The 18,498-nt window shown below is 41.0% G+C and overlaps 1 protein-coding gene across 4 annotated transcripts in view; it reads right to left on the bottom strand.

Moving 5' to 3' along the window:
* Positions 1–18,498, bottom strand: part of LOC115168930 (forkhead box protein J3) — a 97,766-nt gene that overhangs the window by 56,139 nt on the left and 23,129 nt on the right. The window contains exon 1 of one of the 4 annotated variants that reach the window (XM_029724455.1): positions 13,440–13,634. The exons of the other annotated variants lie outside the window; for them this stretch is intronic. Within the exon in view, the coding sequence (XP_029580315.1) occupies positions 13,440–13,475 (36 nt within the window). The 5' untranslated portion in view covers positions 13,476–13,634. Of the gene's footprint in view, positions 1–13,439; positions 13,635–18,498 lie in introns of those variants that run through there. 4 annotated transcript variants of the gene reach the window in all.

Consider the following 18,498-nt stretch of genomic DNA (forward strand, 5'->3'; position numbering starts at 1 on the left):
TTTTATTTTCTCTCTTTGTACTAAAACACGATTTCCCGGCCGGAATATTATCACTTTTTTTAATGAGAAAAATGGCATAAAAATTTATTTTAAACAGCGGTTGACATGCTTCGAAGTACGGTAATGGAATATATAGACATTTTTTGTCACGAAACGCGTCGGGCGCGTAACCCTTATTTACCCTTTCGGATAGTGTCTTGAACGCACGAACAAAACGCCGCTATTTGGATATAACTATGGATTATTTGGGAACAAACCAACATTTGTTATTGAAGTAGAAGTCCTGGGAGTGCATTCTGACGAAGAACAGCAAAGGTAATAACATTTTTCTTATAGTAAATCTGACTTTGGTGAGGGCTAAACTTGGTGGGTGTGTAAATAGCTAGCCCTGTGATGCCGGGCTATCTAGTTAGAATATTGCAAAATGTGCCTTCACCGAAAAGCTATTTTAAAATCGGACATAGCGAGTGCATAAAGGAGTTCTGTATCTATAATTCTTAAAATAATTATGTTTTTTGTGAACGTTTATCGTGAGTAAATTCACAGGAAGTTTGCGGTGGGTATGCTAGTTCTGAACGTCACATGCTAATGTAAAAAGCTGGTTTTTGATATAAATATGAACTTGATTGAACAGACATGCATGTATTGTATAACATAATGTCCTAAGATTGTCATCTGATGAAGATACTCAAAGGTTAGTGCTGCATTTAGCTGTGGTTTGGGTTTATGTGACATTATATGCTAGCTTGAAAAATGGGTGTCTGATTATTTCTGGCTGGGTACTTTGCTGACATAATCTAATGTTTTGCTTTCGTTGTAAAGCCTTTTTGAAATCGGACAGTGTGGTTAGATTAACGAGAATGGTGTAAAATAGTCATATGTTTGAGAAATTGAAGTAATAGCATTTCTAAGGTATTTGAATATCGCGCCACGGGATTCCACTGGCTGTTGAGTAGGTGGGACGATTTTACGATTTCGTCCCACATACCCTAGAGAGGTTAAAGGGAGTGCTCCTAATCTCAGCTTGTTACCTGTATTAACCTGTTAGGGTATAGGGGGCAGTATTTTCACGGCTGGATAAAAAAATGTACCTGATTTAATCTGGTTACTAATCCTACCCAGTAACTACAATATGCATATACTTATTATATATGGATAGAAAACACCCTAAAGTTTCAAAAACTGTTTGAATGGTGTCTGAGTATAACAGAACTCATTTGGCAGGCAAAACCCTGAGACAGATTCTGACAGGAAGTGGATACCTGATGTGTTGAATTGACTTTAAGCCTATACCATTGAAAAACAAAGGGGGTGAGGAATGTTTTGGCACTTCCTATTGCTTCCACAAGATGTCCCCAGCCTTTACAAAGTGTTTTGAGTCTTCTACAGTGAGATCTGACCGAATAAGAGCCTTGGAACTGTGATGGCCCATTAGACACCTTGCGCGCGAGTTGATGGTGGGTACTCTCATTCCGAAACGTTTTAAAAGAGAACCCAATGGTCCGCCTTGAATTTTATTCATGTTCTGGTTAAAAAAGGCCCTAATGATTTATGCGATACAACGTTTGACATGTTTGAACGAACGTAAATATATTTTTTCCGTTCGTGATGTGAAATCCGGCTGGCTTAGATCATGTGCTAACAACACGGAGGTTTTTGGACATAAATGAGCTTTTTTGAACAAAACTACATTCGTTATGGACCTGGGATTCTTTGGAAGTGACATCTGATGAAGAGAATCAAAGATAATGGATTATTTACATAGTATTTTCGATTTTAGATCTCTCCAACATGGCGGTTAGTCTGTATCGCAATGCGTATTTTTCTGGGCGCAGTGCTCAGATTATTGCAAAGTGTGATTTCCCAGTAAGGTTAATTTTAAATCTGGCAAGTCCATTGCGTTCAGGAGATGTAAATCTATGATTCTTTGAATGACAATATAATATTTTACGAATGTTTTCTAATATTAATTAATTATTTTGTTGTCATGACTTGACTGCCGGTATTGGAGGGAAACGATTTCCTGAACATCAACGCCATAGTAAAACGCTGTTTTTAGATATAAATATGAACTTGATAGAACTAAAAATGCATGCATTGTCTAACATAATGTCCTAGGAGTGTCATCTGATGGAGATTGTAAAAGGTTAGTGCATAATTTTAGCTGATTTTATGGTTTTGGTGACGCCTGTCTTTGAATCGACAATGCATTACACACAGCTATTATCAATGTACTCTCCTAACATAACCTAACTTTATGCTTTCCCCGTAAAACCTTTTTGAAATCGGACAACGTGGTTAGATTAAGGAGATGTTTATCTTTCAAAGGCTGTAAGTTAGTTGTATGTTTGAGAAATTTGAATTTTGACATTTATTTGGTTTCAAATTTGCCGCTCTTGAAATGCACCTGCTGTTGATAGGGTGCGCCACGGGTGGCACGCTAACGTCCCACATAGCCCCAAGAAGTTAAAGACACCTGTCCACATCAATCAATCAATCAGATTTCAAACTCTCCACCATGTCCAAGACCAAAGAGCTCTCCAAGGATGTCAGGGACAAGATTGTAGACCTACACAAGGCTGGAATGGGCTACAAGACCATCGCCAAGCAGCTTGGTGAGAAGGTGACAACAGTTGGTGCGATTATTCGCAAATGGAAGAAACACAAAAGTACTGTCAATCTCCCTCGGCCTGGGGCTCCATGCAAGATCTCACTTCGTGGAGTTGCAATGATCATGAGAATGGTGAGGAATTAGCCCAGAACTACACGGGACGATCTTGTCAATGATCCCAAGGCAGCTGGGACCATAGTCACCAAGAAAACAATTGGTAACACACTATGCCGTGATGGACTGAAATCCTGCAGCGCCCACAAGGTCCCCCTGCTCAAGAAAGCACATATACATGCTCGTCTGAAGTTTGCCAATGAACATCTGAATGATTCAGCGGACAACTGGGTGAAAGTGTTGTGGTCAGATGAGACCAAAATGGAGCTCTTTGGCATCAACTCAACTCACCGTGTTTGGAGGAGGAGGAATGCTGCCTATGACCCTAAGAACACCATCCCCACCGTTAAACATGGAGGTGGAAACATTATGCTTTGGGGGTGTTTTTCTGCTAAGGGGACAGGACAACTTCACAGCATCAAAGGGATGATGGACAGGGCCATGCACCGTCAAATCTTGGGTGAGAACCTCCTTCCCTCAGCCAGGGCATTGAAAATGGGTCGTGGATGGGTATTCCAGCATGACAATGACCCAAAACATGGCCAAGGCAACAAAGGAGTGGCTCAAGAAGAAGCACATTAACCTCTACGGGCCACGGGGGCAGTATTGAGAATTTTGAAAAAAATATGTGCCCATTTTTAACTGCCTCCTACACCAACTCAGAAGCTAGGATATGCATATTATTAACACATTCGGATAGAAAACACTCTGAATTTTCTAAAACAGTTTGAATGGTGTCTGTAAGTATAACAAAACTCATATTGCAGGCAGAAACCTGAGAAAAATAGATTAAAAAAAATGAGAATTTTGTGGCTGTACTATTTAGTGTCATTGTTTTAAAGATACCACAGTGAGAAAGGATTCAGTTCGCAACTCCTACGGCTTCCACTAGATGTCAACGATCTTTAGAAAGTTGTTTGAAGCATCTGTGATAAATACACACCGAATTAGAAAGCTTACAAGTTGACACGTCATCACTTCATTTTTTGCGCCTGCGCATGAATCTGAGAAGAGTGCCTTTGTCATTATCGTTTATTCTAGACACTTGATAGGTTGTGTGAAAATATTACTGATGTTTACTGATGTTTCACGTTAAAAATGGAACAAAAGATTAGTGCTAAACAACGTTTGACATGTTTAAACAAACGTAAATAGATTATTTACTAGGTTTTCTTTAGTTTTTCGACGTGACTTTACACTGCCCACCTCATTTTGTGGGAGCCTACTGAACGCTAACTATTTGGACATAAATTATGAACTTTGTCAAAAGAAACCACATTTGTTCTGGACCTGGGATCTCTGGCAGCGCCTTCTGATGGAGATAATCAAAGGTAAGGGGATATTTAGAATGTTATTATCGATATTAGATGATGCTAATGCTAACGGTATAGCTTAGCTTAGCTTAGCATATAGCTTATTGTTGTTAGCATAGTACCCAGTTTATACAAAATGTGATTTCCCAGTAAAGTTATTTTGAGATCTGGCCCTTCGGTAGCAATTACGAGATGATAATATATTATTCTTTGAATGACAATATTATAATTTACCAATGTTTTCGAATAGTAATTCCGTGATTTGTAATGCTGGATTCACTGGGTGCATTCGAGCCGAAAAAAATTCTGAATTTCACCGCGACTGTAAATGCTGTTTTTGGATATAAATATGAACTTGATGGAACTAAAAATGCATGTATTGTATAACATAATGTCCTATGAGTGTCATCTGATGCAGATTGTCAAAGGTAAGTGCATAATTCTAGCTAGTTTTCTGTCTGTTGATGCCCTTCTTTGAATTGGCTAAACATTACACGCAGCTATTGTCAATGTACTCTCCTCACATAACCTAACTTTATGCATTCTCCGTAATGCCTCTGAAAATCGGACAGCGTGGTTAGATTTAGGAGATATATCTTTCAAATGGAGGAAAATAGTTGATTATTTGATTTTTTGAAATGATTACTCTTGCAGTTTTGAATTCCCCGCCATGGTCACATGACAATGAATCCCAATACCGGGATAAGATCGGGATAAGATCCTCAACAGGTTTGGTCCTGGAGTGACCTAGCCAGTCTCCAGACCTTAATCCCATAGAAAATCTGTGGAGGGAGCTTAAGGTTCGAGTTACCAAACGTCAGCCTCGAAACCTTAATGACTTGGAGAAGATCTGCAAAGAGGAGTGGGACAAAATCCCTCCTGAGATGTGTGCAAACCTGGTGGCCAACTACAAGAAACGTCTGACCTCTGTGATTGCCAACAAGGGTTTTGCCACCAAGTACTAAGTCGTGTTTTGCAGAGGGGTCAAATACTTATTTCCCTCATTAAAATGCACATTCATTTTTGACATGCATTTTTCTTTATTTTTTTGTTATTCTGTCTCTCACTGTTCAAATAAAACCTACCATTAAAATTATAGACTGATCATTTCTTTGCCAGTGGGCAAAAGTAAAAAAATCAGCAGGGGATCAAATACTTTTCCCCCCCTCACTGTATGGCTTTCTGGATGATAAAGTACAACGAACTACTTACAAGGCTTGTAGTCTGCGTCTTACTTTAACACCCGAGGATGAAGGAGACTGGCATGGAGACTAGCATCCCATTGGCATAGAACAGAACGGATGGATGGTCCTAATCTCATCAAGGGTGGTGTGAAATTACTAAACATGTATTCTCTCCTCCCTGTTCAAGTCAATATTTTTTCTAGGTGGCGTGGAACATGAGTGATCATTGTTCCAGAGGAGGGATTGTTGGAAACTGACTAATTGACTTGAGCATGTTTATAACTATATAAAGTGGCCTAGCAGTAGTTATGGCTTGGATGGAATGATTTATGTGCAAATGTATTTGTGGCTAGAGGCAAAGTACATACGGGGCCTGTGTTTGAGAAAGAATGTTGGCATAAAGTGCGTTAGTTGCAGACTCTGGCAGGACCGACATTGGTGCATTCGATGGAGCAAAAACAAGGTATTAACGTCACAGAGAATTGGGAAAGCGGAATTGAATATGACTGGGGCGGAGATTTGTAAGGCTCATAGATTAAGGAAGTGGGTAATAGAGGCTCTGGGGAACAATATCACTCCTCTGTGTATAGTGTTACAGGGGATAGCGCGTAGTAGATGGACAGGCTTAAAAAAATGGCCAGAAACAAAGGACTTTCTTCTGAAACTCGTCAGGCTATTCTATGCAAGAAATCGCCAAGAAACTGAAGATCTCGTACAACGCCTTATACTACTCACAGAACAGAACAGTGCAAACTGCCTCTAGGCAGAGTTGCAAAGGAAAAGTCATATCTCAGACTGGCCAATAAAAAGAAAAGATGGGCAAAAGAACAGACACTGGACAGAGGAACTCTGCCTTGAAGGACAGCATCCCGAAGTCGCCTCTTCACTGTTGACGTTGAGACTGGTGTTTTGCGGGTACTATTTAATGAAGCTGCCAGTTGAGGACTTGAGGCGTCTGTTTCTCAAACTAGATATGCTAATGTACTTGTCCTCTTACTCAGTTGTGCACCGGGGCCTCCCACTCTTTCTATTCTGGTTAGAGCCTGTTTGCACTGTTCTGTGAAGGGAGTAGTACACAGCGTTGTACAAGATCTTCAGTTTCTTGACAATTACTCGCATGGAATAGCCTTCATTTCTCAGAACAAGAATAGACTGACGAGTTTCAGAAGAAAGGTCTTTGTTTCTGGCCATTTTGAGCCTGTAATCAAACCCACAAATGCTGATGCTCCAGATACTCAACTAGTCTAAGGCCAGATTTCAGCTGTGCTAATATAATTGCAAAAGGGTTTTCTAATGATCAATTAGCCTTTTAAAATTATAAACTTGGATTAGCTATCATCTCCAAGATGGCATAGCAGTCAGACGTCTTTTGTCCTCGTCTTGTCCCGTGTGATATATATATATATATATATGTGTGTGTATATGTGTGTGGGTGTGTGTATATATATGTATATACATACATACATACATACATACATACATACACACGTATATATTTTTTTAACTTCTTTTCTTCGCATATCTTTAAATATTTTTTTCTAAAAACTCAACTTCAAAGCACTCTCCTGCAGCTCACTTCCCCAATAGTAAAAAACAGTATTATTCACCTGAAATCTGAAATCCACAACAGAACCTAGCCAGAAGCTAGCATTAGTATTCAGCTAACCACAGTTGGCGGTCATCAGCTATCCCTTAGCTTGAATAGCTGTCGCCAGTTTTGTACAACGCGAAGCAGACCGAACCTGTTTTTCTCTCTATATCCCCGGATTTCTAGCGCAAGCTCTGGACATTTACACCTGGATCTTGCAGTTAGCTAGCTGCTATCTGAGTGACTATTGGCTAACGTCGGTCCCAGAGCAAACATCAATTATTCCGGAGCTAGCCAGCTGAAGAGTTCCATCAGCCACTCCTGGGCTACAATCACCTATCCGGACCCGTTTTACTGCCGATGCGGAGCCCCACCGGGCCTTCACGACTGGACTACCGACGATATCTGCCCGAGGGAGATATCCAACTGGCCCCTCCGTCGCGACGTACCCTGAACACCCAGCTGCGGCCCGCTAATAGTTAGCTGTCTTATCGGCTGCTATCTGAATAGATCTATCGGACAATTTTCTTGGACCACTATAAGTATTTTGCCAATTGGATTGGTCCCCTCTACCACACGGAATCCCACTAATCTACAGACGGAAACGCATGAGGTGGCTAAAAACAGAGCTCCCTCCATCTTCTGCCAGCTTGCTACCTATGGCCCGGCTAGCTGTCTGAATCTCACTGCACCCTTGTGATCACTCGGCTAAACATGCCTCTCCTTAATGTCAATATGCCTTGTCCATTGCTGTTCTGGTTAGTGTTTGGCTTATTTCAGTGTAGAGCCTCTAGCCCTGCTCATTATACCTTATCCAACATTTCAGTTCCACCACCCACACGCTATGACATCACCTGGTTTCAATGATGTTTCTAGAGACAATATCTCTCTCATCATCACTCAATGCCTAGGTTTACCTCCACGGTATTCACATCCTACCATACCTTTGTCTATACATTATAACTTGAAGCCATTTTCTCGCCCCCAGAAACCTGCTCCTTTTACTCTCTATTCCGGACGTCATAGACGACCAATTCTCATAGCTTTTAGCCGTACCCTTATCCTACTCCTCCTCTGGTGATGTAGAGGTGAATCCAGGCCCTGCAGTGCCTACCTCCACTCCTATTCCCCAGGCGCTCTCTTTTGATGACTTCTGTAACCGTAATAGCCTTGGTTTCATGCATGTTAACATTAGAAGCCTTCTCCATAAGTTTGTTTTATTCACTGCTTTAGCACACTCTGCCAACCCGGATGTCCTAGCCGTGTCTGAATCCTGGCTTAGGAAAACCACCAAAAACTCTGAAATCTTCATCCCTAACTACAACATTTTCAGACAAGATAGAACAGCCAAAGGGGGCGGTGTTGCAATCTACTGCAGAGATAGCCTGCAGCGTTCTGTCTTACTATCCAGGTCTGTACCCAAACAATTTGAACTTCTACTTTTAAAAATCCACCTCTCTAAAAACAAGTCTCTCACTGTTGCCGCCTGCTATAGACCACCCTCTGCCCCCAGCTGTGCTCTGGACACCATATGTGAACTGATTGCCACCCCATCTATCTTCAGAGCTCGTGCTGCTAGGTGACCTAAACTGGGACATGCTTAACACCCCAACCATCCTACAACCTAAGCTTGATGCCCTCAATCTCACACAAATTATCAATGCACCTACCAGAAATTTGCTTCCTGCAACACAAACTCAAAACTTCTGGGACACTAAAGTCCATGGAGAATAAGAACATCTCCTACAACCTGCCCACTGCACTGAGGATAGGAAACTCTGTCACCACTGATAAACCCACTATAATTGAGAATTTCAATAAGCATTTTTCTACGGCTGGCCATGCTTTCCACTTGGCTACCCCTACCGCGGTCAACAGCACTGCACCCCCCACAGCTACTCGCCCAAGCCTTCCCCATTTCTACTTCTCCCAAATCCAGTCAGATGATGTTCTGAAAGAGCTGCAAAATCTGGACCCCTAAAAATCAGTTGGGCTAGACAATCTGGACCCTTTATTTCTAAAATTATCTGCCGAAATTGTTGCAACCCCTATTACTAGCCTGTTCAACCTCTCGTGTCGTCTGAGATTCCCAAAGATTGGAAAGCAGCTGCGGTCATCCCCCTCTTCAAAGGGGGGACACTCTTGACCCAAACTGCTACAGACCTATATCTATCCTACCCTGCCTTTCTAAGGTCTTCGAAAGCCAAGTTAACAAACAGATCACCGACCATTTTGAATCCCACCATACCTTCTCCGCTATGCAATCTGGTTTCAGAGCTGGTCATGGGTGCACCTCAGCCACGCTCAAGGCCCTAAACGATATCGTAACCGCCATCGATAAGAAACAATACTGTGCAGCCGTATTCATTGACCTGGCCAAGGCTTTCGACTCTGTCAATCACCACATCCTCATCGGCAGACTCAGTAGCCTTGGTTTCTCAAATGATTGCCTCGCCTGGTTCTCCAACTACTTCTCTGATAGAGTTCAATGTGTCAAATCAGATGGCCTGTTGTCCGGACCTCTGGCAGTCTATTGGGGTGCCACAGGGTTCAATTCTTTGGCCAACTCTTTTCTCTGTATACATCAATGACGTCACCCTTGCTGCTGGTGAGTCTCTGATCCACCTCTACGCAGACGATACCATTCTGTATACTTCTGGCCCTTCTTTGGACATTGTTAACAACCCTCCAGACGAGCTTCAATGCCATACAACTCTCCTTCCGTGGCCTCCAACTGCTCTTAAATACAAGTACAACTAAATGCATGCTCTTCAACCGATCGCTGCCCGCACCTGCCCGTCCAGCATCACTACTCTGGACGGTTCTGACTTTGAATATGTGGACAACTACAAATACCTAGGTGTCTGGTTAGACTAAACTCTCCTTCCAGACTCACATCAAACATCTCCGATCCAAAGTTAAATCTAGAATTGACTTCCTTCACTCATGCTGTTAAACATACCCTCGTAAAACTGACCATCCTACCGATCCTTCACTTCGGCGATGTCATTTACAAAATAGCCTCCAACACCCTACTCAATAAACTGGATGCAGTCTATCACAGTGCCATCCGTTTTGTCACCAAAGCCCCATACACACTACCCACCACTGCGACCTGTACGCTCTCATTGGCTGGCCCTCGCTTCATACTCGTCGCCAAACCCACTGGCTCCAGGTCACCTTCAAGACCCTGCTAGGTAAAGTCCCCCCATATCTCAGCTCACTGGTCACCATAGCAGCACCCACCTGTAGCACACGCTCCAGCAGGTCTCTCTCTCTGGTCACCCCCAAAGCCATTTCCTCCTTTGGCTGCCTCTCCTTCCAGTTCTCTGCTGCCAATGACTGGAACGAACTACAAAAATCTCTGAAACTGGAAACATTTATCTCCCTCACTAGCTTTAAGCACCAGCTGTCAGAGCAGCTCACAGATCACTGCACCTGTACATAGCCCATCTATAATTTAGCCTAAACAACTACCTCTTCCCCTACTGTATTTATTTATTTAGCTCCTTTGCACCCCATTATTTCTAGTTCTACTTTCTTCCACTACAAATATACCATTCCAGTGTTTTACTTGCTATATTGTATTTACTTTGCCACCATGGCCTTTTGCCTATACCTCCCTTATCTCACCTCATTTGCTCACATTGTATATAGACTTATTTTTCTACTGTATGTTTGTTTCACTCCATGTGTAACTCTGTGTTGTTGTATGTGTCGAACTGCTTTGCTTTATCTTGGCCAGGTCGCAATTGTAAATGAGAACTTGTTCTCAACTTGCCTACCTGGTTAAATAAAGGTGAAAAAACTGAAAAAAAAAACAACAACGTGCCATTGGAACACAGGAGTGATGGTTGCTGATTATGGGCTTCTGTACGCATTCCAATAGAAATTAGCTGTTTCGGGCTACAATAGTCATTTACAACCTTAAATGTTTACACTGTATTTTATCAATTTGATGTTATTTTAAATGGACAAAAAAAAGTGCTTTTCTTTCCAAAAACAAGGACATTTCTAAGTGACCCCAAACTTTTGAACGGTAGTGTATATACACAGTGCTGATTGGTCTCAAGATGAGGTAAAGTTGATTAAGGTCACTGCACGTGTATATCGGTTGGCTATGGAGAAAGTAGTTAGGGAGCAAAGTAAAAATGATATGGCCCTAGAACATCTTTTGTAACCTGTGGCTTAACAGGGAGGACTGGGTGAAAGCATGAGGTTTTTTAGGGCCTTCATTTTTGTGGACCCCAGCAGAAGTGTCCCGAAGGTATAGAGACTAAGAGAGCGGAACTTAAAGTTATCAAACTTTGATTTCTTTGCATATATAATTATTAATAGCTTTGCATAAATAATTATTAATAGCTTAACACATTAATACGAATTACATTTTGTGTTTCCTTTTTATGACTCTCTTAGGAACCCGAAGGAGGAAATGGAGAAAGTCAAAAGCTCCAGTTGAAATGTCACTATCAGTTGTACAATAGGAGGGGGAATAAGAGTGTGCATAGTGTGATTATTGATCAGAGCCCATTAGTCTCAGAGGTGTAAATGTACAAATCAACTGGGAAGTTAAATCATGTTTTAGTTATTTCAAAGTTTATGAAATGTTGAACAGTCTGTTCAAAAAAGGACTGTTGGATTCTAGCTTGAAATATATATTCATTCATGTTACTATACTAGAACAACTTTACATGTATAATGTAATTGTTAAATCGCATGGATCTTACGGAGAGGACAAAGGGGCAACAGTCTGGTTTCAGTCGCTGATAAGGTTGGATAGCCGTGGATTAGGGAAGAGTGAGAAATGTGGGCCGAGGTCAAGTCAGAGGGCGAGAGAGAGAGATATGGAGACCGAGACAAAGCCAGATGCAGAGAGAAAGACAGAGATTGAAAGGGAAACACAGTAAGATGGCAAACAAAATTGTTATGAGAGAGGATGAGGATACAGGTAGAGAGAGATAAAGACAGAGTGTGTGGTGGAGGGGTTGGAAGAGAGTAGGGTGGGGAGTCTGGGGACGGGAGAGACATTGTAACATTAAATATCTCCTGGGATCTAGAGACATCACTGGGACACCTTAACTACAGGTGACAGACACATCCTGTATGGATAGGGGGTTGAATACGAGTCACTACTTCAAAACGCAGCCAAATAGATTAACATTCCATTTGATGGAGCACCACCCCACCTGCTCAGTGGAGAATGGTAAGTCTGCCATTGGTGGAGCCCATTGTGTGAGTGATGGGCACAAGGAGACAGAGCTTCCACTCTCCCTGGGGACCTAGCGAGGATCCGTGTGTGTGTGAGAGATGTTTATAGGCCAACAAAAAAAAGACACTATAGTGCAGCAAAGCATGTGGTTGGATTTGAACAAATCGGCTGCCAGACTGGGAATGAAAGGAGACTTTGTAATTTCCAAGATGGCAGAAACTGGAGAAAGGTTGGCCATGGTGACCAGCTCCTTCCTTAGTGGATTTGTCGACCCAGTGAACATTAACGTATCAGTGGTTATACATGGAATTTGTATTTTATTGAATCAGATCTACCTAAGATCTTCACCGCATCAAGCATCCTTGACGTCATCTCCCTAACGTCACATCCAGACAAACAATCTTCCTCATAAAAAAAAAAAAAAAGAACAGTCAGAATAATATAAACAAATACAATTTTATATCAATTTCAGTTTGTGACAAAACAAGCAATGTAGTGTAGAGAATCACTGTACAATCTAAAAACGCTGTGAAATATATTTTCAATAACCAAAAATATTGTATTTTCAGCTGGTGTACAAAACCAAAAGTAAAAGACGCAAAAACAAAACTTTAGAAGGGGAAGCATAGAAGAAGCACACACAGAACAGATCTACCTCTTCTTAGACTTTTGTTACGTTCTAGATTTCTGGTACAAACTCCAGGCGGAAACCAAGAAAGCTCAAACTAGATTTATTACACCCAACTGGATGCTTCAACTGAGAACATAAAGATGCAGTCACACAGTCTTAACTTCAATACAGTACATTAGGTATCACCACAGTAGGATGACCCAGGCTGAGCCAGAAGGTGGTCTGACTCGGTCTTCCCTTCTTGAGATACAATTCAGCCATCTGCATCCTGTTATCCTCACTCCACTCCCCAGCTATGATGTTGAAAGTGACGACCTCACTTCTCACAGAAGCTGGACAGTAAGTAACTCAACCTCGAACGTATCATAACCCAGACAGGTGGTTTCTATTCATTTCTGCAAAACATATTCTAACCCCTGACAAATGGCTAATTTCCAACCCTTATGAAATCATTCTTACCCTCAGAGACAGGCCCTTTTCCACGAGAGCTTTCCCCAGTTGGGACCCCAGGAGGTCCCAACTTGGGATCCTCCTGGGGCAGGTGAGTATCCCCTCTTCATCACTTTCTGCCAAACCCTTTTTGGTGTCGATCACATGAGTTGACTGTTCCTCATGTACTGTGTCTACAGCATTAGTCAATTCCGGTGCCACAAGGAACTTCATTGACCAGACTCTTGCTTATGCTCTCAACATCACCTCATACCCGCTCTCCTCTCCATTCCTGGTTCAAGCCCTCGATAATCAGCCATTAGGTTCCGGGACAATCACACACATAACCAAACCACTCACCATGTAGTCCAGCCATCTGGAGAACATCCCCTTCATCACTAGCTCACAAGGCCATCCTCAGCCTCCCTTGGCTTCCATCTCATGGTCGAGGATGATAATCACAGACTGGGCACCTGAGTGCCGGAGGACCTGCTTCCCCGTCCCATGTGGTTCCACGTCGGTTGAGAGTCCTGTGGTTGCCCTTCAGCCCAACATCCTGGAGGTATACCAGGACCTGTAAGAGGCATTTAACAAAACCCGTGCTGCGGCTCCACGCAGACACATCACCCCTCTGTCGGTGTACAGAGGGTGTACAGAGTACAGAATAAATATATATTTCAAAACATGCATCCAGTTTGCAATAAGGTAATAAAGTAAAACAGCAAAAAATGTGGCAAAGAAATTTACTTTATGTCCTGAATACAAAGCGTTACGTTTTGGGCAAAACCAACACAATATATCACTGAGTACCACTCTTCATATTTTCAAGCATGGTGTTGGCTGCATCATGTTATGGGTATGCTTGCCATCGGCAAGGACATTAGTTTTTTTAGGATAAAATTAAATGGATCTAAGCACCAGCAAAACCCTAGAGGAAAACCTGCTTTAAAACAGACACTGGGAGACAATATCCTAAAACACAAGGCCAAATATACACTGGAGTTGCTTACCAAGACGACATTGAATGTTCGAGTGGCCTAGTTACAGTTTTGTCTTAAATCAGCTTGAAAATCTATGGTAAGACTTGAATGATGGTCTAGCAATGATCAATGACAAACTTGACAGAGCTTGAAGAATATTGTACAATTCAGGTGTGCAAAGCTCTTAGAGACTTATCAAGAAAGACTCTCAGCTGTAATTGCTGTCAAATGTGGTTCTAACATGTATTGACTCAGGGCTGTGAATACTTAAATAAATATCCAATTTAGATATTTCATTATCAATAAACGTGCAAAAATGTCTAAAAACATGTTTTCACTTTGTCATTATGGGGTATTGTGTGTAGATGGGTGGAAGAATAATTAGATTTTAGAATAATTTAGAATTCAGGCTGTAACACAACAAATGTGGAACAAGTCAAAGGGTATGAATACTTTCTAAGGCACTATGTAACTGGCTACAGATGTGTTGCCAGACCAGAGTAAACAAAGAATAAGCAAAACTCAATAAAAACATCCATTTAGCAGGGACCCACATTTTTTTCACCAGAATCTGTGCACCCCATTTTTTTCACCACAAATTCTGTTGACCCCACCACCCCAAATCTAACGACAACCCTAAACAAAAAAAGTACATTTTGATTTTCACGTCAACAAATAATCTTCAATTCATTCAATCAATACATACAAAATAAATGATTGAGTAAATGTATTATCTTTCTCAATAAACATTTGTATATTGTCTCATAAAATAATCTGTACTCTTAATTTTTGGTCCCCCCCAAAAATATAAAACATATTGTTTTATTTGGAGACCCCACTGCAATTCCCCCGACCCTGACTTTGAATACCACTGATAAAGTATTTCATACAAAATATGTATTTTAGTAAAAGGGGATATGCATCTTTAATTATTTGCGACGGAAAAATAGCTCCGCACGTCTGTTGTTAACCATTGGAAAAGAAAGCATCGATTACAGAAATTGCAGTTAATATGCAGCCATTGCCAATGACCAACTTGAGTCATGAGGTAATTTGCTAAATGAAGGGCTGCAAGCGACATTTGAGACCCGACTTTTTCATCAATATCGCTGTTAATTTGGGTGCACAGCATTTGTGTGTGTGTGTGTGTGTGTGTGTGTGTGTGTGTGTGTGTGTGTAGAGGGAGTGGTCGGATCAAAATCAAGTGAGACACGTAACAGAGGGAAATGAGAATGTAGGGAAAATAACTGATCACTTGGCTAGATGTATTTTTTGTTCCGAGCTACTAATGCACTGAACAAAGGGAAGGAACACTACAGTCAAGGTGAATTAACAGTTGTCTTCGGGACACAATTTCACTGCCCGTTCAGGCAGCCACAATGCAGATTCCAGATGCCTGAGCCTACTGTATGACTGCAGTAGAATTTCACTGCCGCCTAGCTGTCATGCCATGCAATAGGATTTCACGTGGAATTTTATAAAATGTTCATATCTTAACGAAAAACCAAAAATAATGGCAGTTTAAACATTAAGAAAAACTGTCCATTTGTCACATGCCTAATTGAAACACACTCACGCACACAAACATGTAGTTCCATGACCCCAAAGTCACTGATGCAGGAATCCCCACTATAAGCCCAACCGATGAATGAAGTCAGAAAAAAAAAATCCATGACACTTGCTCATATGATATCATTGAGTGTGACACGCGGCATCTGTTGAAAGGCCATCACAGAGCAGATTTTTTCACCGTCACATTAGGGGCGCTAATTCAGAGCCAGTTAGCTGGCTATAAGGGAAGGACCACAGCGGTAGGCACAGGTCATAGCTGACATAGTATAACATTACATCTAGATTTACAAAAATGGATACCATTATCAAGTAGGTAACTTGTTACATTTTTAAGTCAAACTAAAAGTAAAAATGTTACGCTTATTCTTTTCAGCCTCAGTAGGGTTCCCTGTCCGCTGATGATGATGATAATAATAATAATAATAATAATAATAATAATAATAATAATAATAATAATAATAATAATAATAATAATAATGGTATAAGAAACTTATCAACCAATGAGAAGAGGGGAAATCCCTGTAGTTCGGCTGGCAGCAGAATACTGAATACGGGTTCTGGTGAAGAGGGCCTAGGGGCAGCGTGGGGTGCAAGGACACATGGATGTAAAAGGGCTGCTAGAGCAAAGTAGAGGGCATGGGACAGTAGAACCTAAAAGGAGGATATGTTATCTAGGAAGAACACCAGGGGCAAATAAGAAATAAAGCATTCTGCATGTGAGCTAGGAGTTCAGTTCATAAAATGCCACCTAATGACAACTGAATAGCAAAAACACAAAAAAGTAGTATTGTGTGTAGGCTAAGACTCACTGAAACATTTCAGATTTCTCGGTTTTATTCTAAGGTGATAAAACACTGATCATATTGTAACGGTTTTGACTTGGAGTTATTGTTAGGGGTGCCAGGTAGGTTTTGCCTACCAGAGAACATATTTATTTCACCTTTTCGTTTGAGAGGGAATGAGTCTCGTCCGGTCCGTCAACTCTACACCGATACAAAGGATTCATGTAAAAGTCAGTATGGAAATACACTTTTCATAAACCCTTAAAACATAAAAAACATTTTGCGCTTGTTGCATTATCACAATACTCACACAGGTAGCCTAGTGGTTAGAGCTTTGGGCCAGTAACCGAAAGGTTGCTGGATCAAATCACCGAGCTGACAATGTAAAAACCCTGTCATTCTGCCCCTGAACATGGCAGTTACGCCACTGTTCCCCAGTAGGCCGTCTTTGTAAATAAGAATTTGTTCTTAACCGACTTGCCTAGTTAAATACATTTTTGGGCCTAAAGTGTCCAGCCCGGTAAATGAGTGCAGTGACCTTAGTCACGCAATGTTTGTCTGTTCATAATGTGTAGCGTAAACCCAGTCTCAATCATACAATCAAAATGTCACTCTTTACCACACAACCATAAAGAGTATCAAATCTCAGTAGTCTTCAACCACTGTACAACTGACCACGAATCAACACTGTATAAATCCCACTAAAACAAATTAAAAACCGTACTTAATGAAGTTGTAGTCAGTCGGTCAGTCAGACAATCCAATCCGCCAACAGATCCAGCGGAGACCAAATGCGATGTGTAGTCCAAAAGGAAGAAATGAGTGGATCCGATCCTGTTTAAACTTGCGACCAGACTTGAGGCATCTGTTTCTCAAACTAGACAGACATTAATGTACTTGTCCTCTTGCTCAGTTGTGCACCGGGGCCTCCCACTCCTCTTTCTATTCTGGTTAGAGACAGTTTGCGCTGTTCTGTGAAGGGAGTAGTACACAGTGTTGTACAAGATCTTCAGTTTCTTGGCAACTTCTTGCAAGGAATAGCCTTCATTTCTCAGAAGAAAGGACTTTGTTTCTAGTAATTTTGAGCCTGTAATCAAACCCAAACGCTGATGCTCCAGATACTCAACTAGTCTAAAGGCGGCCAGTTTTATTGCTTCTTTAAAATCAGGACAACAGTTTTCAGCTGTGCTAACAACTGCAAAAGGGTTTTCTAATTATCAATTATCCTTTTAAATTATAAACTTGGATTAGCTAACACAACGTGCCATTGGAACACAGGAGTGATAGTTGCTGATGCGCCTTTGTAGATATTCCAATAAAAAATTTTTTAAAAATGCAGTTTCCAGCTACAATAGTCATTTACAACATTAACAATGTCTACACTGCATTTCTGATCAATTTGATGTTATTTTGATGGACAAAATGTGATTTTATAAAAAAAAAAAAAAAAAGGACATTTCTAAGTGATCCCAAACTTTTGAACAGTAATGTATGTATGTATGTATGTATGTATGTATGTATGTATGTATGTATGTATGTATGTATGTATGTATGTATGTATGTATGTATGTATGTATGTATGTATGTATGTATGTATGTATGTATGTATGTATGTATGTATGTATGCATGCATGCATGCATGCATGTATGCATGTATGTATTATTAATATACATATATATATTTTTAAGTACATATTAGATCTGGGAATTGCCAGGGCCCTCACGATATGATCATGACAGCTAGGTTCCGATACAATATTTTAGCGATTCTATATGCATTTGATAGGCCGAATCACAAAATCAGTGTTTCAAACATATTGCTCACCATATGTCAGCTGCAGAGGGAAAAGAGAGACATGAGAAAACAAGATTCGATCCGTCATAGAAATAGAAGTGCTGAAAACAAATTGTCTCCCCTTTTAAAAAGAAGAAGATGCAGACCAAGCTAGGAAGGAAAAATACTGGGGTGTTGGTGCAGGTACAGCCAACTAGCACAAAAATAATGTGATTTTGTCAAAAATAATATCCCGAAATGTAACTGTCTTTTTTATCCCTTTCACAGGTACGCATGTAAAAACACATCAT

The sequence above is a fragment of the Salmo trutta genome, chromosome 30, assembly GCF_901001165.1.
Source record: "Salmo trutta chromosome 30, fSalTru1.1, whole genome shotgun sequence".
Taxonomy (NCBI): domain Eukaryota; kingdom Metazoa; phylum Chordata; class Actinopteri; order Salmoniformes; family Salmonidae; genus Salmo; species Salmo trutta.